Below are 16,140 nucleotides of genomic sequence, written 5' to 3' on the forward strand. Positions count from 1 at the left end.
AAAATTATCCAAAAGAAGTTTAAGAGACTGGGATTTTAGAAGGTAGGCTCGCTTTTTGGCCACTTAGTCTGGTAACAGTTTACCTGGAAAAGCATCTCTGGTGGGTTGGCAGGGTCTTGATCACGCTTGGCCCTTTGAGGCAGAAGGAATCACTGTTTCTGAGTGGTTTGTGTTTGTGATTCCCTTGGCAGGTCCTGAGCCTGGTGCACTGTGTGAACTGTCACCTGTCAGTGCCTCCCATCCTGTCCAGGCCTTGATGGAGAGCTTCACTGTGTTGTCAGGCTGTGCCAGCAGAGGCACGACTGGGCTGCCACAGGAGGTGCACGTCCTGAATCTCCGCACCACGGACCAGGGGCCTGGCCAGCTGCAGAGAGAGGTAGGTGCACGTGTCAGCTTTCAGCCCACTCCCACTGAGTCTGCAGAGAGGATTTTCTGGACAAAAGTCCGATTTTCTCTTCTGGGGTTCAACAGAGAAGCTCATGTATGAACATAAGAGAGCAGGATTTAAAATACCAACTGCTCTCTGGATTGGACAGCTTTAGGATTTCTCTGTCTAGAGAGTAGTTGGCTCTCCCACTTTCCTGGCCCTTCATATTGGAAAAAAACGTTCATAAGAATTTCATCTTTTAGGCCAGGCGTGGTGGTGGAGCACACCTCTAATCCTAGCGCTTTGAGAGGCCAAGGTGGGAGGATCGCTTGAGCTCAGGAATTTAAGACCAGCCTGGGCAACATAGCAAGACCTCATCTCTACTAAAAAGAAAAAAAAAAAAATTAGCAAGGTGTGGTGGTGAGCACCTGTAGTTCTAGCTACTTGGGAGGCTGAGGCAAGAGGATTGCTTGAGCCTGGGAGATTGAGACCAGAGTGAGCCATGCTTGCCATCGCACTCCAGCCTGGGAGATAGAGCAGGACCCTGTTTTAAAAATAATAATAATAATAATTTCATCTTTTAAACATAATTGTGAGAAACCAAATAAGGTACCATTTCTCTGTCATTGTGAAATGTCTTTCCCATTTCCTCGTGTGCCCTCTCTTTCTTCTTTCCTTTGTTGTATGAACTTACTGCTTCTGCAGGATGAGTGATGGGAAATGGGAATACTCTGGAATAAAGATGGCAGTACTTTGTACTTGCCTGAAATTCTCTGAGCATAGCTCCTTAGCACTATCTAGGCAGCTTCCCAAAAGGGGGTAACATTAGCGGAGGTGGCGATGCTAAAGATACACGCTCATAGTTACTCGCATTTACTCTGCCCGGTACTGTTCGAAGCACTCGTACACTAGCCCCATGAGTCCTACAATTATACTCATTTTACAGGTGACAGAACAGGTGCGGAAAACTTATTTGTGCAAGATCATCAACTTCAGAGAAAAATGGGCCCCTCTTTTCCATGGCTTGAAAATGGCCTAGATTGTGGGTGAATGGTCATCATTTAAGAGGACAGATTTCCCAAGATAACACAGAGTGGTCTTTCCTTCTGTTTTTCAGTTTCTGTGTGTCAGAAATGTTATCCCTCAGGTATTTCTCTCCTGGGAGAGAGAACCCAGAAAAAGTCCTGATCATAGTGAAGTATAGGAAAACTAATGCAGAATGGAATTTATTTTCGAGCTTTCTTCTGGTAGGAGAGTTAATTTCCAAAGCCATTTGTTTATGTGTCTCAGTCACCCCATCTGTTTGGGGTAGTAGGAATAGGAGAAGCACGAGATGTGAAGAAGGAAAAGCAAGCTGATTTTAATCTCATGAACGTGTGCAGAGTTGGCTCATTTCAGAGACAGATCATCTAACCTTTCCAGCAACGTTGGAAATGATTGTTAATACTCTTGGTTGCTTGCCATTGTTGCTGCAACTCATATTTCAAGTCAGATTTCTTTATCCCAGGAACGTGTGTTTAATTCTGAACTTACGGGGGAGAGTTTGTGGTGAGACGGACAGGAGGAGAGGGGGTAACGCAGCTCCTGGGAAGCGTTGCTGACTCCAGCGATTCTTTAGCAGCGATAATGACTCATTTTATATATGCTCCTCTCCGAGGCACTCAGAGCGAAAAGAAGGTCCGAGCTGTTAAAGAAGCAGCAGCAGCAGAAAATTCTTGGTGTTAAATTGTGCAGTATTTGTTGTTGACTCTGAAAACAGATTCAAATCAGACTACTGAAATAAAAGAAAAATACCTCAAGGAGTGACAGCAGGCCTCTCCTATACTCGCATTTACTACATTACCCAAAATGGAATTCATTTTAGGACATGGCAGTACTGAGGATACATGCCATTAGCTGGCATCAGGGACATAGTGTGTTTAGTGAGGAAGAAAAGAAAGAGGGCCTGCAAAGCGTAGTCTCAAACTTGTTTAAAAATCTGAACATTTTCCTCCTTTAATATTTGTATAGTATATGCATGATTTTGGGCCAGTGATTTGAAGATGTTCCTGACCATAGACAACTGAGGGACCTTTAGGAATTGCATGGTTATAGTTCAGTACTGTTTGAAAACAAGATTTGGGGATAACTGATTTTGAGACATTCCATCTGGCTCTGCGTTGCTCACATATGGCAGACCTCAGAGTAGTTTGCATATACAAAGTGAGCATAGAGGGTGACATCAGAATGAGGGTCAGGACGAGAGAATCAAAGAGCGATTATTTATGGATGGTAAGATGGGTGTGGATAAGTATTAAATATCGCCCACCCTGTTGACATGCGACTGTGGAGGACATTACCACAGCTGTACAGACAGTTTTTAAAAATCATTTGAATCACATGACCCAGCAGTTCCACTCTTAGGTATATACCCGAGAGAAACGAAAACACATGTCCACACAAAAACTCATCTGTGACTGTTTGTGGCAGCATTAGTCCAAAAGTGGAAAGACCCGAATGTTCATCTTCTGAAGAATGGATAAAATGTGGTATATCCATACAGTGGAATGTTATTGAGCAATAAAAAGGGTGGCATACTGATAGATGCTACAGCATGGATGAACCTTGAACATCTGCTAAATGACGGAAGACAGACTCAGGACCACATATGATTCCACGTATGTGAAATCTTCAGAATGCAGAAATTTATAGAGACAAAGTAAAGTAGTCATTGCTTAGGGATAGAGGGGAAAGAAGGAAATGAGGGTTGGCTGCTGATGGTTACAGGCTTTTTTAAAAAAGTGGAGGATGGGGTGGGTGCGGCGGCTCACACCTGTAATCCCAGCACTTTGGGAGGCCAAGGCAGGTGGATCACGAGGTCAGGAGTTTGAGAGCAGCCTGGCTAACATGCTGAAATCCGATCTCTACTAAAAATAACAAAAATTAGCTGGGTGTGGTGGTGGGCACTTGTAGTCCCAACTACTCGGGAGGCTGAGGCAGGAGAACCGTTGGAACCTGGGTGGCAGAGGTTTCAGTGAGCTGAGGTCGTGCCATTGTACTCCAGCCTGGGTGATAGGGTGAGATTCCGTCTCAAAAGAAAAAAAAAAAAAAAAAAAAACAAAAGCGGAGGCTGGGTGTGGTGGCTCACACCTGTAATCCTAGCACTTTGGGAAGCCGAGGCGGGTGGATCACCTGAGGTCAGGAGTTTGAGACTAGCCTAACCAACATGGCAAAACCCCATCTCTACTAAAAATACAAAAATTAGCCAGGTGTGTTGGCAGGCGCCTGTAGTCTCAGCTACTTGGGAGGCTGAGGCAGGAGAATTGTTTGAACCCAGGAGGTAAAGGTGGCAGTGAGCTGAGATCGCGCCACGGTGCTCCAGCCTGGGTGACAAAGCGAGACTCTGTCTCAAAAAAAATTAGAAAAAAAAGTGAAGGAGAGACAAAAATGTTCTACAACTCTGTGAATGTGCTAAAAACGGTTGAATTGTAATTTAATTGGGTGAATCTTATGGTATGGGAATTGTATCTCAACAAAACTATTTTGAAAAACCATTTGACCTGCTGACATGCTAATTAGCCTATAAAGTTTACCTTGGCTCAACTGACTTTTACCAATTGCTTCCTCTTTCGACTTAAACTCACCTAATGCTTTTCGCTATTTTCAAATAATAGATATGCCATGATATGGTCTATGCTAAAAATAACAGCTGATCTGTTTTGGGGGTAATAATAGGAGGGCCAGAGGCAGCCTTTGTTCAGTCTCTACCAAATTTTTTTTTTTTTTTTTTTTTTTTTTGAGATGGAGTCTCACTCTGTTGCTTAGGCTGGAGTGCAGTGGCGCCATCTTGGCTCACAGCAACCTCTGCCTCCCGGGTTCAAGTGACTGTCCTGCCTCAGCCTCCTGAGTAGCTGGAACTATAGGTGCATGCCACCATGCCCAGCTAATTTTTATGTTTTTAGGGTTTCACCGTGTTGGCCAGAAGGGTCTCAATCTCTTGACATTGTGATCTGCTCTCGTTGGCCTCCCAAAGTGCTGGGATTACAAGCGTGAGCCACCACGTCCGGCCTTTTTTTTTTTTTTTTTTTTTTTTTCTTGACACAGAGTCTTGCTCAGTCACCCAGGAGTTCAATTGCATGATCTTGGCTTACTTCAACCTCCGCCTCCTGGGTTCAGGCAATTCTCATGCCTCAGCCACCTGAGTAGCTGGGATTACAGGCATGTGCCACTGTGTCCGGCTAATTTTTTATATTTTTAGTAGAGATGGAGTTTCATCATGTTGGCCAGGCTGGTCTCAAACTCCTGGCCTCAAGTGATCCACCTGCCTTGGCCTCCCAAAGTGCTGGGATTGTAGGGGTGAGCCACCATGCCTGACCTGTACCAAATATTGAAGGCAAATATTTTTAAAAATGAAATAAGTGCTGTTACTTACAAATTAGGAAAACAATGACCGTGCTGGCTCCAAGCCCTAATTGACTATGACTCTAAAAACTGTAGTAGTTGGTTTTCTTGATGTCATCCTTAAACGTGAGGGAATTACTAAATCAGCCCCATTTCCTCTTGGCTTGTTATTGGTCCAGGATCAGTATCAAGATCTATTATAAATCACCCCATCTCTAATACTTCACTGTTAATAAATTCCTACCTCCCAGGTGCCTTAATGTTCTTCAGCTGGGGAGAGACTTTTAATTTTCCTGTATAGAGGCAGTGACAGAGCCTATACCCGGAAATAGTAACTGCAGCAGATTGACAAGATTTAGGGAGACAGTTATGCTTAAGTTGGATGAACAGTTTTATAGGCCAGCAGAGAATTTGTATCAGAAACACGCTTGTTACAGCAGTACATAAAAAGCCCTTGGTACCAAAGCACTCTTTTGTCACTGGCCTCCCTGCTGGGCTCTCCTTGAGACAGAGTAGACCTATGGTTGCATTTTTCATCTGAGAACACACCTGTCATTTGTAATCATTGGTTTCAGAAACAATAGCCTGGAAGTGAACAGGAAGCTGGGAAATGACTTTCTGGCAGCAGAGGAGGGCAGAAGAGCGTAAACAATGCTGAGAGATCAGATTTATCTTTTAGAGTAAGTGAGGACCAGTGTCATGGCTTCCATCCCTGTGAAAACCAGCTCCTGGTGCCCTGTGACTTTGAAGTAAAACGCAGCCACCCACTTCTGTTGGACTCCAGAGTGTAATTGCTCAGGGCGTTTCCTGATTCTTGAGAAGGCTTACAGCACCATCAGAGGCTTGTTTACAGTAACAGACTTTCATTAGTTGCTGGAATGGCAACAATTTTGTTTCCTATCATCTAATTTGTACTTGTGACCTGCTTTTATGTGGTAGTGTGTCTTTTCTATTTCCGACCTATCTAATGGCGTGCTTATTATGAAAAGCTGCTGAGGATAAGCCCTTAGTGAGCGATTACATATGTGTAGGAAAGATACGGACATTTAAATTTATGTATTTGTTTTGATATTAAAGGAGCAATGGGCGTGCCACTGCCTGGCTGTAGGGGTGGAGTGGGGATCGGGAGGCTCCATTACCATGGGAAAGGGGCCAGGTTTAATAACTTCACCCGTCAAAAAGCTCATAACCTTCTGAGCTTCTCTGCGTCATTCCAAAAGAGGATTTGGGATGAGCTTCCAGGAACAGGCATACCAACAATGTAAGCAGAAATACAGAATGAGGACCAAGGGAAAAAGAAGAGTGCAGTTTGTTAGCCGTGTGGGTTAATGTGGTTGGTAGGATTGTTTGAAATTTGACTCCAGGCTTTTTGGCAGGCACAGCCAAATGGGATGTGTGGTTAATCACACGTGTGCCTCCAAATCACTTTTACTTTGTGCCTTGTCTGAGGACTCTGGCTTAAAGCTGCCCCTTTCTTGGTTCTTTTTGAGAGCAGGAAAGACCACAGTTGGGAGAAAGAGAAGGAAATAAACGCTGCCAAATGCTAATTGCTCTACTCGCCTTTTTACAGCTCTCACATCCCCCGAATAACAATCCCAGCAGCCCTAGCAGTGGAGACTGCATGTCCCCTGAGGGCCAGCCACCTGCCAGCCACTTGTTTGGTTCTGCCAGTCTTGTCGTCAGCCTGCAAGGGAGGCTTGGTGGTCACTGTTTTTGCAGAAGAGGATGCTTGGGCTTAGGGAGGTTACACAACCAGATGGTGAGCTGTGGAGCCAGGCCAGAGTTGTGTCTTTTGGATTCTACAGTGCACGCTGCAAGCTTTCCCCACACTTACACAGCTGTCCTTTTCCTTTGAGCTTGTACTTGGTTCAGGACTCCAGAACCTGCTAGTCTGCTTCGTTAGACAGCCAGCAAGTAGGTCTGTTAGTGAGGGTGTGAGTTCCGTGCGTAGGTGTGTAATAAGTCTTGCCAGTCCTTGGGATCCTTTTCAGTTCCCTTCCTTGCAGCTTTGGGGCGGTATCAAGATGGTCTGTGTGTGGCATTGTCTCTTTTTTCCCTTTCATGGTTTAGGATTATCACACCAAATGTCAGTAATTATAAACTGCAGGGCTGAGCTCAGGAGCTATTGTGCTCTATGTGGCGCTAATCCCCGTGCTAAATGGCACCGCCAAGGGGCCTTTTATGTTCTTGTCTGTTTTTGTAGTTAAACATTCCCCCCACCTCCCACCCCCAGGCCTTCAGCTGCCATCACAAAAGTAGCTCACCTGTCCTGTGCTTATAATTTACTGTATCCCGTATCCAAACTTGCTTTAACTGTGTGGTAAGAGAGAACTAGCACATTAATGGACTCTTTCTGCTAAGAATGAAACGCCAGAGCTTCAGTATTCAGACTTTGCCATCGAATTTGACATCTTTTGGCTTACACTGAGGAATTTGGCAGTTCAAGGGTTGACCATTTTGGAGATTTTTGTCTACCTACCTACCCCATTTCCACAATATTAATACACGAACACCTTTTCTCTTTTTCCTCCTCAGTTATCAAGATTCAGATAAAACAGTGCTTGGTGAGGAATGGGTATGCCTTGCCCATCAACACTAAAATAATTGATGGAAAATCTCAAGGCTGGGTTTTGGGAGAATACATATGTGACAGCAAAAACATTAAACCAGCTACATTCTTTTCTTTATCTGGAGCATTTTTTTACCCTGCTGCTATTCATAAATGACTTCCTAATGCTAGTCCTGTGCATATGTAGAAAAGGCAAAAAACCCAGGGCTATTTAGGTTTGAGATATCTTATATGTGGTATGCAGTAAGCAAGTGTCGAAGTAAACCCATCACACACAGACACTGTATATTTGGAGTGTATTCTAAACAAATACATTCCACATATAAGCACTGCCTGGTGTTGGTTTAAAAGGAGGCAGTTGTAGAAATCACCCCAGCCTGACAGGGAAGATTACCTCTGAAATGGTCATTTTGTTTCCCACCAGCCCTGTAACAGATATGGTCATGCACTGCTTCATGACAGAGACATGTTCAGAGAAATGTGTCATTAGGGGATTGTGTTGTGCAGACATCGTAGTATAGGTACACAAAGCTAGATGGTATGTGCTACTACGCACCTAGGCCGTATGGTATACATAGCCCATGGCTCCTAAGCTGCAAACGTGCACAGCATGTTACTATGCTGAATATTGTAGGCAATTGTAAGAATTGGTGTGCCTAAACATATCTGAACATCAAAAAGGTACAGGAAAAATATTTATGGGACCACCGTTGTACACGTGGTCCCTGTTGATTGCAACAGTGTTATGTGGCCCACGGTTGTACTCTTTCTCTCTCACTCCCTCTCTCTTTCTCCGTCTCTCTCCACCTGCCCGTTTCCTCCCGCCTTCCCCCCTCCATTTATTTGAGTGTTGTTTCATTACCTGCGAAGGCAACTGAATCTGTCTGTCCACATAGGATGGAAGGGCCCGAATGAATAGGACACTCATATCATTTAAAAAGAGTTGCTCTTTTACTTGAATACACGCAATGCAATTTAAACGATGACATCTGCTGGGCAGTGTGAAGATGCTGGTCCAGGCGTGGAAAGGGGAGCAGAGTCAGGAACAGCAAGGCAGTGCATCTGCCAGCTGTCACAACAGAGGACATTGCAAGCGGGAGTTAGCACTGGTCACACTAGTCAGTGATGATTTGTAACACTTTGGAGCAAGATGTTCAATCTAAAATTCCAGCTAACTTTCAAAGAGGAACTCTCCAAAAATGCAGTCTTGGACTTTTAGAAACAGTGAAAGCAGAAATCAGAGAGGGAATAGTAAACACCAGGGTTTAGTAAACAAACCAGGACAGAAGGCTAAGCTAAGAAGTCAAAGTGTTCCTACCAAGATGCGGGCTGGTCACACCGCCGAAATCCTGCCAGTCATTACAGTAACATCCAGATGCTGTAACATTGCCCTAGGAAAGCAGAGCCCCTGCCCCAGCAGAGAGACTGAACCTGGTTGGACTCTGCCATTTTAGAATGAGATAATGCTGGTTTATATTCTATGCTGGCTGGACAAATTGCAAAAAACCTCTCCTTACTGCCTCTTTCTCTGGATAGAGGAGAGACTGCCTTGAGCTGCCCCGCTATCCTGCCTTTTTGTGTTTCGAGATAGAATCTCGCTCTGTTGCCCAGGCTGGAGTGCAGTGGCGTGATCTTGGCTCACTGCAACCTCTGCCTCCTGGGTTCAAGTGATTCTCCTGCCTCAGCCTCCTGAGTATCAGGGATTTCAGAGTGTACCACCATGCCCAGCTAATTTTTGTACTTTCAGTAAGTAGAGTTTCAGTAGAGATGAGATTTCACCATGTTGGCCAGAATGGTCTTGATCTCTTGACCTCGTGATCTGCCCGCCTCTGTCTTTCAAAGTGCTGGGATGACTAGCATGAGCCACTGTGCCTGGTCAACCCCTTTTGGAATTTGTCCAGCGTCAGCATTTCCCAACCAGTATGGTGTTTTGTCTTTGTGGAGGTTAGGGTTAGAACCCTGACCTGTACTACTGTTGCCGTGGTAACTGCCCTTGACTTTTAAAAAAATTATATAATTTCCTGAAAATGTTGTTAGACAATGTTTTTACAAGAGCACCCTCCACAGTTAAAAATGCGACATTTTGCTCTTAGAACTTGTAGGAGAGTATTAAAAAAAAGCAGTAGACCCAAGTCCGGAGCAGGTCTGCAAATCTGAGATGTGGATGTGCCAACTGAGCCAAGGCCCAGTGCGTGCGTGTGCAGCTCCAGTGTTCCAGCTTGGGCCTTCTTGCCATGGCTTATCTGCTTCTTGACATTCTGTCTGAGGGTAAAAGGAACCTTACTGCTAATCCCCGATTTAAATACTTAAATTCTGCACAAGTGTTTGTTGTATTGCCTTCAATTACTCCTTCCTCAGTGTTTTCTAAATATTTCTGTGTAAATTTGGACACACGTTTAATTATTTCACTTTTCTTCCATGATGTTGAGGCCGTGAATGACTTGGCCCCTCTGACGCCTCAGGTCAGTGTATTTCTCTTTCCCTCCCCTGTGAACACCTACACGTCCTTCTTGCCCTTCTTCCCTCTTTGTGGCCTGAGCTCATTCTTGGGGAGACCCTGATGATGCCCCTTTGACTAACTCAACGGCTGCTAGGACTAGAGGGTCCCTGGAGTCCACCTAGTCCTAACACCGTAGGGGGACCAGACCAGAGGGTGTAGCGGCGACATGTTCATTCTTTTTTTTTTTTTTTTGAGACGGAGTTTCGCTCTTGTTACCCAGGCTGGAGTGCAATGGCGCGATCTCGGCTCACCGCAACCTCCGCCTCCTGGGCTCAGGCAATTCTCCTGCCTCAGCCTCCTGAGTAGCTGGGATTACAGGCACGTGCCACCACGCCCAGCTAATTTTTTTTTGTATTTTTAGTAGAGACGGGGTTTCACCATGTTGACCAGGATGGTCTCGATCTCTCAACCTCGTGATCCACCCGCCTCGGCCTCCCAAAGTGCTGGGATTACAGGCTTGAGCCACCGCGCTCGGCGACATGTTCACTCTTAACCATGAACTTGGTGCTGGCACTGGAGTAGCCCCTGGGGACACCAACTCCTGTCGCAGAGCTGCTTCTACACATCTCCCTGCCCCGCCCTTTCTCCTCCCCAGCTTATGAAGCCTCCAGTGCTGTCAAGCATTCCCTTTCTGGCACCTTCCTCTTGGTTTCCTGGTTCTCATTCAACCATTCCATCTACTTTTCTGTTTCTTTCTCAGCTGCTCAGTCTTCCTTCTTAGGTTTTTGTTTTTGTTTTTGTTTTGAGAGAGATGTGGCTGTCACCCAGGCTGGAGTGTAGTGGTGCGGTCTCAGCTCACTGCAACCTCAAGCCATTCTCCCACCTCAGCCTCTTGAGTAGCTGGGACTGTGCTTTGCCTGGCTAATTTTTATATTTTTTATAGAGACGGGGTCTCACCATGTTGCCCAGGCTGCTCTGAAACTCCTGAGCTCAAGTAATCTGCCCGCCTCGAACTCCCAAAGTGCTGGGCTTACAGGCATGAACCGGTGTGCCTGGCCTCAGGGGTTCCTGAATGAGGCGCAGCCCTTGGCCCTCTGTTTTTATCTGTCTTCTCTCCCTGAGGTGGCTTATCTGTTCTTAGGATTTTGCTTGTCACTTCCTTGCTTACAACTCCCAAAACTCTGCCTGGGCTTCTCCAGCGGAGCTCCAGTCGGGTGTTTGAAGCACTCCAGCTCTTGGGTCCCACCTTGAGCTGCCAGGTGCCTAAGATGTGATGTGGACTGGAGGAGTGACTGTCACTGTTCACTCCCATGTTAGATACAGGGCTAATCTCAGCTCTGCTACTCCCCATGTGTGACCCCGGGCAAATTACTTAATTCCCTAAGCCCTGTTTCCTCATCTGTAAAATGGAGATGATAGTAGCACTTTTATTATTATAGTAATTAGTATTTTGAGACAGAGTCTGGCTCTGTCACCAGGCTGGAGTGCGGTGGCTCAATCTCAGCTCACTGCAGCCTTGCCTCCCAGGTTCAAGTGATTCTCTTGCCTCAGCCTCCTGAGTAGCTGGGACTGCAGGTGCACGCTACCACGCCCAGCTAATTTTGGTATTTTTAGTGAGGCGGGGCTTTACCATGTTGGCCGGGATGGTCTCAATCTCTTAACTTCGTGATCTACCCGCCTTGGCCTCCCATGGTGCTGGGATTACGGGTGTTAGCCACCGTGCCCAGCCAGTAGCACTTCTTTAGACAGTTCACCAACCATTGAAAAATGTCTTTGTGGCACTTAGGGCTGATATAGGTACAGTCAACTGCTAGCTAACAGTAATTTTTATTGTCTCTAAAATAGAATTTAAGAACCCTCCTAGGCTACTTCTCCTGAACCCAGTGCTGGTTTTTCAGTCTGACTTCCCTGTCCCATCAATGTCACTAGTACCCTCCATCTTGGAATTTTTGAACCATCTTGGATTTGCCCATTCTCTTTTTTTTGAGATAGTCTCGCTCTGTGGCCCAGGCTGGAGTACAGTGGTGTGATCTCGGCTCACTGCAACCTCCGCCTCCCAGGTTCAAGCAATTCTTCTGCCTCAGCCTCCCAAGTAGCTGGGATTATAACAGGTGCCTGTCACTACGCCAAGCTAATTTTTGTATTTTTAGTAGAGATGGGGTTTCACCATGTTGGCCAGGCTGGTCTCGAACTCCTGGCCTCAAGTGATCTACGCGCCTCAGCCTCCCAAAGTGCTGGGATTACAGGTGTGAGCCACTGTGCCTGGCCTACCCATTCTCTTTAAACTCTATATTTGGCCAATCACCATGTTTTATTGACATTGCCTCTGCAATTGCCCTTGAATTTCTCTGTTTCTCTCCACTTACCCTACAGCCTCCTTAACTGGTCTCTTGGGTCTGGCCTCTTCGGCTTTAGATGCTGATTCTTTCTGCCTGGCTTGTGAATCTCTTCATAAAACCAAACTTCTCCAAATAATGCTCTCATAATGAATATGTTTATTCATTCACAAGCCTGTTCAATGAATCACTATTAAGAACCCACTGTGTGCTAGGCAGTTGCTATGCCACAGGGTCTTACTCATTTTTATGTCTTTAGCACCTATTAGAGTTAAGAGAGAATTTAATGAAACATGACAACTAATGTGACTAATATATTTTAAAATTTGCGGAAGGCCAGGTGCGGTGGCTCATGTCTATAATCTCAGCACTTTGGGAGGCTGAGGCAGGCAGATTGCTTGAATTCAGAAGTTCAAGTCCAGTCTGGGCAATATGGCAAAATGCTGTCTTTATCAAAAATACAAACATTAGCTGGCAGGAGGATTGCTTGAGCTCAGAAAATTGAGGCTGCAGTGAGCCATGATCACTGCACTCCAGCCTAGGCGACAGAGCAAGATACCATCTCAAAAAAAAAACCCAAAAACCGAAAAACAAAAAACAGAAGCCCAACAAAGGGAGTGTTTATTCTATCTGGAAGTGAAGGAAGGATTCCCAAAAGAAGGAGCATTTGATGGAAGGCTTAAAAGTCAAATCGATGTTACTGGGTCAAGGGATGAGAGGATGCAGTATGCACAGAGGGACGAGTGGACACCAGGTGCGGAGGAATGTTCTTCACCTACATGGTGCGGCTGGTGGAAAGATGGGGGTGCCAGGCAGGACCGAATTCTGCCTGCTGCCTGTTTTTGTTTTTAAAATAGCTTTAATGAGATATAATTTATGAACCATAAAGTTTACCTGTTTAATGTGTACAAGTCGGTGGTCTTTAGTATATTTATAGAAGAAGTGTGCAACCAGTGGCCCATAATCTAATTTTACAACATTTTCATCACCCTAAGAAGAAATCTGGTATCTATTAACAGTCGCTCTCCCATTCCCTTTGTGTGCCCCATCCCCAACCCGGCACCAGCCAGAGAAGCCACCAGTCTACTTTCTAGATTTATCCACCAGTCTACTTTCTAGATTTATCTATTCTGCATGTTCATGTGAATGGGATCATGCGGTATGTGATCTCTTGTGTGTAGCTTCTTTCACTTATCATAAAGCACTCAAAAATGATAGTTGATAGTTCATCGATGTTGTAGCATGTTATCAGTTGTTTCATTCCCTTTTATTCCTGGGTAGTGTTCGTTATACAGCTTTACCGTGTTTTGTTTATGCATTCCTCAGTCCAATGCCTGTTTTTAAAGTTTTATTAGGACAGAGCCACACCTATTTGATAATAAGTTGTCTCTGGCTGCCTTTCTAGTACTGTGGCAGAGTTGAGTATTGTGTCAGAGACGTGCCTGGCCTGCAAAGCCCTAAATAGTTACTATTTGGCCCTTTGCAAGAAGAGTTTGCCAATTCCTGGAATAGAGGATGGAGATAATGGAGGAGGTGGGGGCGGGGCGGAGGGGAAGGGAAGATGAGGCTGGAAAGGCCGCATGAGTGAGGATTTGGACTTAATCCTGTGGATTGGTGTTTCTCAAAGTGTGTGTGGTGTGTGAAGCCCCTGCATCGGAATCCTTTGGTGTGTAGATTCCCGAGCCTCCCCCTGGGTGTATCAGCTAAAACCCTTGCCCCACGCCTTTATTCTGAATTCCACCTGGACTTGATTCTTCAGTCTCTCAATTCTTGCCCTGTTGAAAGCCCATGCTTAGGTCTTCGCTCTTCACCAGACCCTTGCCTGATTCCTTTACCGTCTCGTCCTTCATTTCCTTCTTTTATAAATGTCGCCCTGAATCTTTTTCCCCCTACCACAGCCTGTGCCTTCCCACAGTATGGAATTATAAGAATGATGTGTGTTAATTCTGCACACTCAGCTGGCGAGTGGAATTCTTTAGGGCAGGAATTAGGCCTTGGGCCTTTTTTTTTGCATTATGCAAGTTGGGTTGTTGCCTGGCACCAAGGATGCTATTTAAAGTATCACTGAAAATCTGAAGCGACTCTCATTTTGCATAGTGCCTCTTCATTTGATTTGCATTCCACTCGCGGACTTAGTCTTTGCTTCCCCAAGCCCCTCTTAGCACTGGAGGTAAGCCGGCATTCTCCATTTTGTATGACCACTTTGATTTATTTTTTAATTAAATTTCTTGTAATTAATCTTATTTTTTACTCTAAACTCTGCAGATCTTTGTTTCAGTCTTTCCCTAGCCCATTTCTAAATCTTTGTTACATTCTTCTGTACTCTGGGGCGTTTTAGTCATCTGCTAGTAAACTAGTTAGTCCTTTCCGTCAGCTGAGTAAAAAGCTATAAATGGTTTTCAACTCTATGCAGCTCCCTTGGGCAGCTCATTTGATCTGAGCCAGGTTTGAAGTTGGGCCACTGAGAATGATCTGTCCTCATGATGTAGGGGGTGACTGCAGCCAATTCTTAATATTGCTGGAATTAATTAACTTTGATTCCTCTGACTGAAAGAAGGCATTTTACTCTACCGTGTATTATTAAATACCGTACAACTTGATTTTTAAAAATTTTGTTTTCTTGCTCGGTGAGTACTTAAAATACCCCTGCCTATATAGTAATTTGTTCCCTGTTTAATATGGCTTTTTCCTTTGTTTACTCTGGACTCAAGTCTTTGTAGCTTGTTTTCTAAGTCAGCTCAAAAGTTGCTGGTCATTGGATTTGGCAGCCTTTGCAAGCTTTACCCACCAGAACCCTACAGGAAGTTGTGTGTCGGCCAGAAGAGTCTGTTTATTTAGAGCGTGATGTCCAGCAGAAGCAATCCATTTATGAGGGTCCAGTCTTAAAGACACAGGCATCCGAGTCTGTGTTTGGAAGACCTGCTGCTTTGGCTTCCATCGCAGTCCTGCTCTCTGCTTTCCTGCCCGGGCACCTCAAGTGGTACTGTTGACTAATTAAAGGAGTCCTTTTCCCTGAGCTCCTTGGCGTTGTCTGAAAGGCTAAACTATCAAGGCCCAGATATTAGACAGATAGGATTCTAGTCCAAGACACCCTACACTAATGCTTTATATTTATGGCTTTTTTTCACCTGAACCAGCGCCCTTCAGCTGAATCTGATATTTGTACATCTCTTGGAGGAAGAGGGGCAAATTACAAGCATGACTTGGGTACTTTTGAAGATAAGAGAGGTGATGAGATGGGGTGTTACTGGTCCGCACTGTGAGGCAAGGACAGAGCCAGCTGTAGGATCCAAGATCGCTGCCATAGACTAACTCTTGCCCGGAGCCCAGCCATCACCTTGTGCCCATTAGTGCTTCATTTCTACTTATTGATACATGTGTACACACATCTGATCCTTTTTGAATTTGCTACAGCAAGTCGGTGATGCGGCTGTAGGTTCCGTGTGCCTAGCGTGGGGCTTGCCGCAGGTTAGGGACTCCATGCCTATAGACCAATTTACATGGAAGCTGCATTGAAGTCTTCTTAAAAGGTGAGTCCTCCTCACATGGTGACACGTGGTCTCTCTACCAGTGATGGGAGCACATACCGAGATACCTTGTGGGAGACAAACAAGGAGGTATAGCAACTGCTGCCTGAGTAACAAAAGGTAGAAAGTATGCTATCGTATCTCTTAGCCCTCGCCAGGCCCCTGGGTTGTCGTTTTTTTTGTTTTTGTTTTTGTTTTTTGTTTTTTGTTTTTGTTTTTGTTTTTTTTTTTGAGACTGAGTCTCACTCTGTCGCCCAGGCTGGAGTGTAGTGGTGCGATCTCAGCTCACTGCAACCTCTGCCTTCCTGGGTTCAACCGATTCTCCTGCCTCGGCTTCCTGAGTAGCTAGGACTAGAGGTGCTCGCCACCACACCCAGCTAATTTTTTTTTTTTTGTATTTTTGATAGAGGTGGAGTTTCACCATGTTGGCCAGGCTGGTCTCGAACTCCTGACCTTGTGACCCGCCTGCCTCGGCCTCCCAGAGTGCTGGGATTACAGGCATGAGCCACCACACCCGGTGC

The 16,140-nt window shown here is 45.3% G+C and overlaps 1 protein-coding gene across 3 annotated transcripts in view; it reads left to right on the plus strand.

Annotated features, from left to right (window-relative positions):
• TGFBR3 (transforming growth factor beta receptor 3) overlaps window positions 1-16,140 on the plus strand; it is a 230,952-nt gene that overhangs the window by 102,043 nt on the left and 112,769 nt on the right. For all 3 annotated transcript variants that reach the window (XM_039460980.2, XM_039460977.2, XM_074381442.1), the window contains exon 3: window positions 192-376. In XM_039460980.2, coding sequence (XP_039316914.1) covers window positions 192-376 — 185 coding nt within the window. The remainder of the gene's footprint in view (window positions 1-191; window positions 377-16,140) is intronic.

The sequence above is a fragment of the Saimiri boliviensis genome, chromosome 11 (assembly GCF_048565385.1).
Source record: "Saimiri boliviensis isolate mSaiBol1 chromosome 11, mSaiBol1.pri, whole genome shotgun sequence".
Taxonomy (NCBI): Eukaryota; Metazoa; Chordata; class Mammalia; order Primates; family Cebidae; genus Saimiri; species Saimiri boliviensis.